The sequence below is a fragment of the Carettochelys insculpta genome, chromosome 1 (genome assembly GCF_033958435.1).
Source record: "Carettochelys insculpta isolate YL-2023 chromosome 1, ASM3395843v1, whole genome shotgun sequence".
Taxonomy (NCBI): domain Eukaryota; kingdom Metazoa; phylum Chordata; order Testudines; family Carettochelyidae; genus Carettochelys; species Carettochelys insculpta.
In genome coordinates this window covers 108921571-108934297 of record NC_134137.1, presented here as the reverse complement: position 1 = coordinate 108934297, position 12727 = coordinate 108921571, and the positions used below count along the sequence as shown (strand labels likewise).

The 12727-nt window shown below is 38.0% G+C and overlaps 2 protein-coding genes across 4 annotated transcripts in view; one reads left to right on the top strand and one right to left on the bottom strand.

Moving 5' to 3' along the window:
• The window catches only part of PCCA (propionyl-CoA carboxylase subunit alpha), a 469473-nt gene that overhangs the window by 18803 nt on the left and 437943 nt on the right, over positions 1 to 12727 (bottom strand). For all 3 annotated transcript variants that reach the window (XM_074989641.1, XM_074989649.1, XM_074989656.1), the window contains one exon: positions 822 to 962. In XM_074989641.1, the coding sequence (XP_074845742.1) occupies positions 822 to 962 (141 nt within the window). The remainder of the gene's footprint in view (positions 1 to 821; positions 963 to 12727) is intronic.
• The window catches only part of GGACT (gamma-glutamylamine cyclotransferase), a 122752-nt gene that overhangs the window by 101227 nt on the left and 8798 nt on the right, over positions 1 to 12727 (top strand). The gene's annotated exons all lie outside the window — the stretch shown is intronic.

Genomic DNA, 12727 nt, shown 5'->3' with positions numbered 1-12727 from the left:
TTGAGCACAGAATGCTCCCTTCAGAGTGTCTGAATCATAGAACTCTTGTCATGATACTAAATGACAACAGCTTTTTTTGTTTAATCAAGTAACTCTTCCTTGGGACATATTAACATCTGTTCTGTCACCTAAATGTGAAGGTTGTGTTTGACAACTACAGGTTGAATCTCTCTAATCTGGAACTCTTGCGTCTGGCAAACTCCATATTCCGGCGTGATTTTAGTTAACTGGATGACCACTTACCATTCATGTGGCCAAGTTTCCCATGGTCCCATGAAGTGTTTACAGTCACCAGTCTTGGCCTCAGTGTTCTGTGCACTTATTTAGCTGTAAGTTACCCCTAAATGTCTTCTAAGAGCCCAGTAGACAGTGGAAGTGTTGGTAATGTGCTAGAAAATATTAACCTCCCACCATGCAGCAACTTCTCTCATCCTGCACTAGTCAGGTCCTGAGGGTGCTGGACAAAACAGGTTCATTCAACCTGTGCTTAACTGATCCATGGCAAAAAAATCAAGCAACCTCCCTCACCACAATCAACAAAAAGTTTCTTCCTCCCAGGGCATTGGTTACAGAACAGCATGCTATTCAGATGAGTTTTTGTTCTTACCCATGTATGAAAGTTCCCCAGAGAGTACAGCTTAAACAGGAATAAACAACAGATAATGAAAAAGAAGCAAATAATGCACACAATTACTCATTCTCCAGGCAATGTGACAAACGAAAGTCCTGTAAAAAGACTAGTTCAGGCTTTCAACTATACTGGGGAGGAAACTGTGTGAAATATAATATAAAATCATATATAGCAAAAGACTCTCTCTTACCAAGTCTCCAGGCTTAACAGAAACTGCCACCACTGTTCCTGGCATTGGTGATCTCAAAATACTACTTGTATCCTCCACTGCTTTCTCTGGCATGTACTTATTCAGCTCTGCAGCAAGCTTGGTCAGTATTCGTAACTTGTACTTAAGGAAAAGACCAAAAGAAAGAAGTTTTAAAATATTTAGTCTTGTGTCTCTTGTGAATTCTTTGTAATGATCTAAAAGACTCACACTGAGGTACTAGTTGTATGATAGCTTAAGACACACTGTTTTTGTACTATACACACATTAGCTACACTGGAATGTCTAAAGTTTGGTATTCATGTCACAATTTTCGTGACCTGAATATCAGAGGAAAAAGGAATAACAGAAAACCCAAGATAGTAGCACTAAATAAAACTAAAAGGTAAATACTGGATTAAAAATCAGGTTAACATATTTTCACAAAAATACAGAAGAAACCAAATCCTACTTTGAGTTACCCTGGTTTAGGCCTGGGGTAATTACATGGATTAGTTTCAGATATATACCAATGGAACTGAGCAGAATTAGAACATAGCCCTGAATAACTAATGCCTCCTTTGACTATTAACAATGAAAGAATGCTAAACATTACTTTATTTTGTACTTTTCATTCAGTGTTTACATCTTTTACTTCATTCAGCTTTTTTAATTAAAACAAATGGGACAACTTCATTTCCATATTATCACATACGAGCACCATGTGGCAACCAAAGCATGGAAATGCCCTATTTACAGGTCGATGTGATGTAATAAAGAATGGAACCCTCAAGATAATGGTGATGTTCCTTGTCCAACCTGAACCATTTAACTATTTGTCTGCTTTAAAAAGAAAAAAATTTGTACTACATTTTATAAATCATAAAATAAAACAAAATACCTTGGCCAGAGCTAGTTAAGAGCATCCCTTTGAACTAAAGCTTTCTGAAACGATGTACACTGGCATGTCAGTTTTACTTTTTACTTTAGTTCTTTAAAATCTGTGTGCGCTTTCATAGACATTTTATTCAGCTAGTGAGAGTTTTTCTTCAAATCTGCTGCAGTGCATGTGAAACTAAATGTAGAAATCCAGCAGATGGCAGCAGGTCCCTGCGAGAAACACCATAATCTGCCAACATCAACTGAGTGAAGAAGAGCAATGCACTTCATCAATAATTTAAACAAAGGTTTCACTAATAAGCGTTGTAGGCTGAAGTTCACTTGAAATTTTGATTAGTATGTTGATGAGGCAAAATGAACACCTCACTTTTTAGAAGTGTATTGTCTACTGAAATAGTTAACTGTTTGGTTAAAGGGAGTCTCTCTACTCTGTTTTTACACAAAGGAACACAGATGAAGGCAAAGGGGAATGTAACTTCTTCGTCTATGGGTAAAATGGGATGTTGCAGAAAAGAAAACTATAAGCTAATTGCTGAAGAAATCCTCAAGAAACAGCCTTCTATAGCTATACGTTGTTTACTTTTAACAGAGGGTTATCAACCTACATAAATGCTGTCTGGATACATGGAACATATGCAGTAACAAGTGTAACCATTTGGTTGGAAAATATTTTGAATGTATCAGAAATATGGCATATGAAACAAATAAAACCTCTAAATTTAGTTATGTCCAACCGCAATAAAGAAAGTTCTATATACCATATTGAGATTTTGGGGCTCTCACCAAAATACACAGACCTTGAGTGGGACTGATACAGCACACATGAGCCTGCATTATTAGGTATATGAAAAGCTGCTTTAACTCAAAATACCCTGTTGGCATCGTGTCGTCAGTAAGAATGGAGAATTTACATTTTCAAAAACAAAATAAGGTGTTTGCTTTTCCACACAAATAGCTATATTGAATGCAGTGTGCTGCTTGCCATGTCCCTTTCGAAAAAATTGTTCTTGTGCATGTAGGCGCACTTGGAGGGGTGGGAGAAGATGCCTACAGGAGATTTGATAACATAAGTTGCGAGCAGAATTGTGACAATGTGACAGGTCAAATAACAACATCTTATGCGGGTTTCTTTACTCTTGAGTGTGTGTGTTGCAATCAAGACATACAAGTGTCTGCCAGTTTCTGAAGGATATGATCCTTAAGTGAAATTACAGTGCAAATAAAAGCTTTTTGCTCCTATTTAAATTCATCTGAGTCATAAGTGGCAGGCGGAAAAAAGCTAGCAGAGTACATTCTGCTGTCAATCTAATAAACATTCTGTGCAGAGGGACTATTTACCAAAGATAAATTATACTTAAAAGTCCTTCATTAAATCTATGGGGGGGGGAATATAATTACAACAAATTGCACAGTTTCAGTATCCCTGGTTAGTGTCTGCTTTGTACTCATAGTTTGAAAATAATAATAATAATAATAATAATAATAATAAAAAAACTAGGCCTTCGAGGAAAACAAAATAAGTTAGCTTTCTGGACTCGCATTACTGTATGGTTTTCGAGATTACTTTGAAATGGTTTTCAAATATTATGCCTAGCTTCCAATTGGTTTTCTAAGTATAATATAGATCAATTCTTCTGTGCTGTTCGACCTCAAAACTTAAAATTTAAGGGCAGGGAAAAAATCTGCTTTAATTCCAGAGAACAAGCCATTTTATAATACTTCACTGAGCTGGAAATACTTAATCTGGTAGTCTATGAGGTGCCACGGGACTTCTTGTTGTTTCTGAAGATACAGACTAACTCAGCTACCTCTCTGATACTCAAAATAGTTCCCCATCCATATCAAAACCTGCAGCATTGCAGGGGGAGGTGAGAATGGGAGAGTGTCTTTAGGGATGTTATTCTTTAAGGCTCAATTTTCCATATTAAAGTATAGTATCTCTACCAACCAAAAACTCAGGTTTTACTTTCTTTATCGTTTTCATATCTTTTACATTCCTTTCTCTGCAGGACTCCTGCTTTGCTTGGAATGAGATGTGAGAGTCAGTAAACTAACAGCTTTCAAATGCAGGTCTTTGTTATTGATGATCTGTTCCTTTTCCTTTTGTATTTGTTTATTGTTCTTTAGTCTGTTGTGGGGATAAGAGAGTTATTGTAATCAAGAAGTACAAAACAACAACAGTAAACTTCTCAGGAAAGGCCTTTTTTTGGTGCAGCTGGCTAATAAATGACCTTTCAGAATATAAAAAAAGACAAAGCACCAGCAAGAAGGTTCTTTTTTAAAGTTACCTTTGATGTATTTCTACTTTCTGCTGGACCCCACAAATCCCCACATAAGGGCTCCTTTGTAAAGCTATCTCTTAGCTCTCCAAGACCATATTACAGAGAGAGGGTCACTAGCTCTTGATCCTAACCCTGAGACATAAACATGTGGCTTGATGAGATCTGCAAAGGCCATAGGAAGACCAACATAATCAAACAATGCCCCCCCCCAGATGCCTCTAACACAAAGACAATTAGGAACATACCAAATCTGTCACATGTCATACTGTTGAAGTTTTGCTTTACTGAATAAAAAAATCTAAAATCAAAAATTCCCAATGTTTTAAGGTGTTTTTTGGTTGGGTGGTGAGGGGGAACAGGGGAAACTTATCTCCCTGTTACCACTTGCAGAGGTGGGATTACAGTCAGAGACCATACCGTTTCCATTGGTCTAAAGCAGAACATACATCTGCTGGAGACAAAAGCAGAGTGTCAGTGGACTTTAGCAGCAGTGAAATCTGCCACTGACCAGATCCGAACTCATCAGCAGCCACCTCTGGCCAATGCTCACCTCTGTGGGGTTTCAGAGGGTACTGTTAGTCAAAGTAAAGCTAATAAAGTTGTTGGATAGAGCCATGTAGCCCAAATGGATAAAAAGCAATTATTTCTTTTTCATGGGATTGTTGAAGTCCACCATTAGTAAACAAAAACCATGGTAGAAATGGGGACATTAGCTGATAGTCATCTTAGAGAAATAGTAGGCTTGCTTAGGTCTCTTGGTAAATAAATTTTATGCATGTAATGAAAAAAATCACACGTCACACATCATACTTCTCTATGACTAGAGAAGATGGAATAATAGATGTGCAGAAATAAAAATACAAAGAGAAGGTGATAAATTAAAAACATATAATAAACTTGGCATAAAAATCTCAAATAAGTGATAAAAAGAGAAAGAAAACATATAGGCAGAAAATTGTGGTTAAAAGGAGGTCAAAACACATGTCTAAAGTACATTTCCACCTAAGGAAAAACTAAGTACACTGTACAGGTAGAACTCAGTAAACTACCAAGTAAGCAGTACATAATATGCTGCAATTATGATATTGAAACTGCAGCCTGTTATACTTGCATTAATTCATGAAATATGATCTTCCCTCTATACCTTAATTTCATGTTCTCATGACTTGCAATCATTCAAATGCCATTGGATATTTTAAAAATTGTAAATTGCTCCGCTTCCAGCAAATAAATTGCCCACTGTGGATCTTGATTATTTTCAGTAAAACAAGTATAATCCATACAGTAGAATAATGTCCGCTTTTGAATTAATAAACTGTATTAACTAGGTAATTTTCCTTTAATGCTCCTAGTGAGCTTCCTTGTATTTCAAATCCGCTAACAAGTGTCAATTGCCCATCAAGAGGTCATAGTAACAGAGAGGGAGCCGTGAAGCCTATGAAAACAAAAAGCAGTCATGTAGCACTTTAAAGACTAGCAAAATAGTTTATTAGGTGAGCTTTTATCAAGAGGTCATGAGTAACATTCTTTCAGTGTATCAGAGTGGTAGCAGTTAGTCTGTATCTTCAAAAACAAGAAGTCCTGTGGCACCTTATAGACTAATGGATATTTTGGAGCATAAGCTTTTGTGGGCAAAGACCCACTTTGTCAGATGCACGAGTGGGGTGGGGGTTCAGATTCAAGTCAATAATAAGTAATGTTCAAGGCTGAACTATTATCAACACATTGTCTTGTTAATTCCTCTTTACATTTCAAAGCAGTGACCATGTCCTTGTTTATATTTTCACCATAACATATAAATAGGAAAGCTTGTGTACTTATTCCATACTATTTGAAGATGGCAGTCATCTTCTTTCAGAGAAAAGGAGTTCTTACTCAACAAGGAGATTTCAAAGTAAGTCTCAAATGATTGAACTCTTCAGCCCTGGATTCTGGAGCTAATTTACTACCACACTGTGGTAATAAGAACTAATATTAAGATCTCCACACAAACAACTACATCCCTCATATAGTGCAAGAGTAAACACTACACAGGCTAGAATACGACAGTCAAAAATGAATAGCCACAAAGTCATGAGCCTTTAATAGTAGCAAAGGAGGGGGAGGGGGAAGAAGGAGAAAATCACCCTCATACAGTACACAATCCAACAGCAAAAACTTAATTAGAATTGCAATTCAGTCATGCTTCCCACTTTCAATTCATTGTGTGATATACAATTGACCCTCTAGAAAAACCTACCAAAGGTTAAAGCCATGCAAAACACATTCCCCTCACTTTAGCCGGAGACCAAATAGTATCAAAAACATACAGAATTTAAGCTTGTAGATGTCCTTCTCTTGGAGTTACAACCGAGCCGAACAAGGTGAAATGAACAGAAACCAGTTAGAAAGCTCTGTGAGCCGCAGAGCTTTGTACATCTGCAGTCACTAGAGCAGCCTGTTAGCATAATGCTTTGACAACTCCATCAGCGCAGTCTCAAGGTAGCTGTCAATCAGGATGCATCATTTAATACAACAGCACTCTGAGGATTTTCTTCTACAACCCACATGACAGCATATCTACAGCTCTATTTATATCAGCGCCCAGTTGTGTTTACAATGCTGTTGTAATTAGAAAAGATGCAACAGGCAGCAATATTATTCAGATTTCCATTTTGCCAGAGTGCCCTGTAAAGTGCAATCTTGCTTTCCAGAGTCATGCTAAATGACAAAAGCGCTATTTTCTTTAGTCTCTATGCACAGACAGCACTTCATTTGCAGCTATCTATAATTAGATTAATGGTGTAGTGCAGTACAAAGCAGGCCCACTTCACATCAGATAGCATATGAATTAGGACAAACACTTATTTCAATTCAAGGCAGAGAAAGCAGTGACTGGGGTATTTAGCATACCCTTTATGGTGGAATGAGATGTTAATTGTGTACCATTACCTCTAAACTGCTTGCTTGTTGTATAAATCACTGTGCTAATTGATGCAGAGATAGAAATGTAGCCACAGGCAAGAAAGCAAGGGAATGAGAACTGAAGATGGCGGATAAAGGATTATCAAGTAAAACCATATGGAGATGAGGTTTCTTTGAAACCTGCCCATGAGCAGTAGTACTTAAATTACTTGGGAGGGGGTAGTGCTGTACCGATGGATGGGGGAAAAATAATTTTATGTTGTGATTTGGAAACAGAATCTACAATGAAGTGTTTGAGCTAAATGGAAAACTAAAAAGTAGATGTAATGAATCTTGACACATACATCTACAAGAAAATTCACTGGGAGAACTGGACTGCTGAATGGCCACAATACTCTTTTGGGGAGCCTGAATGAATAAGTAACACTTGCAGACCATCCATAAGAGATGTTTTGCTGACCCTCCCATTAAACAACATATACAAATTCTTACAACTTACAAAAGTTTGTTTTAAAATAAAATCCAAGTTGTTGCTGACTAGTTAGACATCATAATTAGGCAGAAAGAATAGGGAAGCTACACTAATAAACCATACAGTACAATATATTACATGAAGTTCAATTAATGTGTATATTGATATAGATATATAGGACAAAATCTTGGGGAGTCCCTTCCCCCATCTCACTAAGCCACTATGAAGTTTATACTCATGCAAAATTAATTCAAACATACAACTTACAATTATTATGGTTGCAAGAACATTCAATAGCAAAGCAGTGTGCCTTTTGTGTACTGAGGAATGCAGAAAGTGCTTGAAAACAATGCTAAGTGTTATTTTCCTTAACTATTTTTTAACATTTAGTCCATTTTGGTATCCTGGCCCTATGATGGTGATGTTCTTACCCTATGACTTTTTGGCATTCTGGTAGAGAGCACCTTAATGGAAAACAAATTAAGAGGTTCTAGGTGAGTAGCATCACTGGAAGGTAACAAGACCATTAAGAAGGAAAAGCTTGCTGCTGGGCTTTCCAACACTTCATGTACCAGAAAGCTCTGCCACATAAATGGCGCATTTCAGCTTCTGATCAGCAACCTGCCCCATTCAGTGGTGTATGCTCCTTTTTCAGAGTGCTATGAAGATCTCCCAGGCAGGAATGTACTCCTCGCCCTAGAAGTAACAAGATTCTACTATGTAAACAAGAAATGTATGACAAAATCCTATTTTTATCTAGCAATATAGGAGTGGGGGTGGGAAGGAAAGAGGGATAAGAATTATCTTCATATTGTGGTCACCCATGAAATAACTGTTGTCAACCATTACCACACTCTTCCAAATGCAAGCATAGAAAAATTATTTGGTATCTTACAGACAATAGCAAGAAAACAGTAGGCAAATGCTAAGTTTCAATGGCAATCCAACACACACCTAATACAAGGCTGTAACCCATGCATACAGAAATGCATGGTATTTCAATTGCCACTACTCTGCTGTGTTTATCTGACTTTACGTAAAGGGAAAAGGGGACATGTTATGTCTAGCAGTAGTTTCAGAAAAAGTCTCTTGTCTCGTTTCCCAAAGCAACACACACAGAGAAGTAGGCACATATACATAAATATAATTGGTAGTGTTTTACAGGTTTATAATAAAGCAGTACTAGCATGCAAATGAGTTTTTTCTGCAAATTCTAATCCTTGTGACTTAACATGTTTATAAGAAAACTGTCTCTGTTGAAAAAGTGAATTGTTTAATTAATTTCAGGATATCCTATAAAGTGTCTGTTACACTATCTACCAAATAATACCAAGTATAGTGTGATATCAGGAAAGAAACTCCCTCATGTTTAAAGTGACACTCAGCTTCAACAGTTTACCTTTTGGTCGCTAGACTAATAAAGGCTGTGGATAATCCTCTTTTATCAGTGAAGCTTCCAACTGTAAAGAAACATTAGCTACATCTAAACAACCAACAGGACTATGAAATGGAAACAAATGGCAGCAGAAAAAAAAAAAAAACGTGTTGACTACTTTGAAATAACACCTCCCAAGTGTGCAGGTAGTTGACATAAATGGAAACGCATTGAGGAAAAGAGCTGTGAAGCTGTGTAACAGCCCTGTTCCTAATCATTAATCACTTTTTTAGACCATTTAAACTAGCCCATTACAGCCTGCAGCAAAATGCCAACACTCCCATCGCTTGCATGTCAGCAGTGCTGGTGTTAACAGGAGAAAATATATGGTTTCTACTGTTGTGCCCCAGCTCCCCAGCATTTGCAACCTTTAATTGAAAAAGGCAGTTAAACACAAGGTAAATCATTCAGTTAGCTAAGCTGTTTAATAACATATAATTGATAATGTCAATATGTTACAGTGATCTCATACATCACTTTCATAACTCTTGCTTACGTTTATAGGCAAATCCATACTTAAAACATTTACTTTTATATCTGTCCTTTAACTACAAGCCCATAGAGAGCTACCTCATAATGGAAACAGTCAAGTGACCTATTGTGTGGCCAGAGTAGGATTGCCAATGCACGGGGTTTCTAATGGGGAAAAGCACATTAGTTATGTTATGAACAGACTGCTTCTTGCTCTCATCACACTAGAAATTCCTTCTGTGAAGGTGTACGTATCTCAGATAGGGTCTGTTTGAGAAGGACTGGGGAAACCCGTACCAGGGTTAAAACAAAAACTCAAATATGCAGTCAGACTCCGATCCTCCTAATACTAACATGCGTGCTTAACATCACACACGTGAACCGTTGACTGAGGCCAATGGCACTATTCACATGCTCACAAGTAGTGGTAGATGTGTTTGCAGGATCAAGGAGGAAAAAGGCTGTGCCTGGACCGCTGTGAGCAGGGAGAGCAATTAAACATAACTAAGCCCATCACATGCCATAGTCTTTTACCTACTGGTTTCATTTAATGTATACAAGTATTTTACATGTTTAAGCACATTTGCCCTGCTTATTTTGTATTAGTGAAATTTAAGAGTAGGCAAAGCCAGGCACTTTTCCCTCAGCTGCTCTCCCCAGTCCACAGAACAGGGCTGCTCAGCAGGGGCACTAGTTGAGAAATGGGACATTTTGCAAAATGCGTCCAATTTTTATAAGTAAACAACAGCATTTTTTAAGCAGCTCTCATTAACATGGGGCCGAAACTGCAGGAAAAAAAGCAAACATTTGGTCCTCGGAGCACATGGGCTACAGGAAAAAGAAGGTACACTGCAGAACAGAACAGAACAATAGCAGGCAAAACAAAATCATGTCCTGGATACTTAATCATGTTTAATTTTAACATTTCTGTTTGCTCAGATGTGAAATATATCATAAATATAATGATGACATGGGCAGAGAATACTGAAATACAAACACAGTAACACATAGGTAACCAGCCTCCCCTCTCTTGTTCTTATAATTAGTAAGTAGCTGTAGTTAATGGTAATGATACCATTAAGAGCAGGTCTTTAGCATCTTTCAAAGGGAGAAAGTTTGGCTTAATTGAGGTAACTACTTTGGAGCTTGCTATCTGCAGAGAAGACTTGTGCAGGTGCACAAAGAATAAAGGTGGCAATAAACAGTGCTCAACCCACAGGTGACTGCAAGCTGTCTAACAAGTAGGTGCATATGTTGTAAAGGTAATTTGCTGGAATAAGTGGCACTTCCACAGTAATAAAAGCAAGGCCATTGGCAATTAACTGTACAATGCTCACAAAGGAACACATGTATTTTGGTTTGACCAGTGGTCTGGATGATACATTATAACTGACGAATAACTTAAAAGAAAAAATATAGCTCTTCAAAAGCCTTGTTTTCAATACCATCACAATGCCAACATCTGCTAGGAACAGCCTGTTTCCTATATTTTGGCTTGAATTGTTTTATTTAATTACCAGTCTATAAACCTCTGAAAAAAATCACTATAATAGAGCCCTCACTTGAAAAATCCATAGTTAAAGTAATATCAGCTTACAGAAAAGTCAAATAAATACTGTAAAAATCTTGTAACAAGTATCACCACCAACTAAGGGCCCAAACTTGTCAATAAACAGGCAGGCTTTATAAACATGCAATATTGCTGCAATTTGCAAAAAACAAAACACAACTCTTGCTTTTTCCATATTTGCATGGTGGCTGAATACTAACAGACTGATTCCACTCCCGCCAAAATCAATGGTACTTCTGAAAATGATTTTATTGGGTTCAGACACAGACTCTAAATCACTTTCTTCCCTGGGTCAGATGTGTAAGAATGGGGAACAGTTTAAAATGGACCATATATTGTATTTATAGCAAGATGAGTTTTAATAACTATTTTACACAGGGGATGAAAGGAGTGAATTGGGTGCTTGATTATCAAACAGTTATTGCTCAGAGCTTGCCTGTTACAAACTTTCCTGGTTATCAAACACTTATTGTTGGCTTTAGGCACCTCATGCAGGACGCAATGGGTCCCAATATGCCATATGCTAAGTCATATAATCTTGTTGTTGTGTGTTTGTACGGTGTGTGCCACAGTCGGGTGCATGACAGGGCTCGTACATGCTACCGACAATACAAACAACAAGCAATAATAATCAGGCAGACAGATGTGTGAAGTTTTGTAACAGCCTTCTGAAACCAGGGCATTGCTACAAAGCCAAGATTTGGATGATAAAGGAAGCAGCCCCGTAGCACCTTAAAGACTAACGATTTTATTTATTAGGTAATGAGCTTTTGTGGGTAAAACCCACTTCCTCAGATTGTGTTCATAATCTGTAGAAGTGGGTAGTACCCACAAAAAATGATATATGGATATATATCACAAAACTGGAAGGGACCTTGAGAGAGCATCAAGTAACAGGTGCTGCCGTGAGTGCAGGGTACTATCACCATAACTGACTTTTTTTTAATTTTTTTTTTTTTTAAATCTAACCTGTCCTAAACCCTTGAAGGCCCACTCAAGGACTGAGGTCACAAGCAGGGGTTTATAAGGCAATGCTCTAACCACTGAGCTATTCCCTCCCTGTTAGTCCTTACGGTGCTATGGGATTGCTTACTTTGTTTTGTGAAGATACGGACAATCACAGCTACCCCTCTGAGAAGATCTTCAAGATCTGGATGAATTTGTGAACCTCTCAGTGAGTCCTGGGCTGAACTATGGGTTGAGGTAGAAAACACAAAGCCAGTGATTGCTTGGAAGATTCAGATGCATTTTGAGATTGTTTCAGATCCACAAGTCAAAGCAGAGGAGTGTGACTATTCATGAAGTGAAGCCAGAGAAAAGATTTTCCTGAGCCTATGTCATGCAAATTAAAGCCACAAAAGAGCATGCATGTAGCTGTAAGTAAACTGTAAAATCTCCTTCATGCACACTACCTGCTACAGGTTGAACTTCTCTAACCCGGAACTCTCTCATCCAGCAACATCCATAATCCAGCATGGTTTTAGTTAGCCAGATAACCACTTATCATAGGTGTGGCCAAGTTTCCCGTGGTCCTGTAAAGTTTGTTTACAGCCCCCAGTTCTGGCTCTCAGTGTTCTGTGCTGTTATTTACCCCTAAATATCTTCTAAGAGCCCAGTTCTCAGTGGAAGTGTTGGTAATATGGTAGACAATACTGACTTCCCATAGTCTGGCAAATTGTCTCATTTGGCACCAGCCAGGTCCTGTGGCTGCCGGATGGAAGAGGTTCAATTTGTACGTGCCTAATCACCCTCAGACCACCTCCACAAACTGGAAGTGCATTTAGGATTACTAGTAGCATCCTCATATCAGACACCATGATGAAATCCTGGCTGCATTTTCGTAGCAAAACTCCCATTGACTTCAGCAGGGTCAAG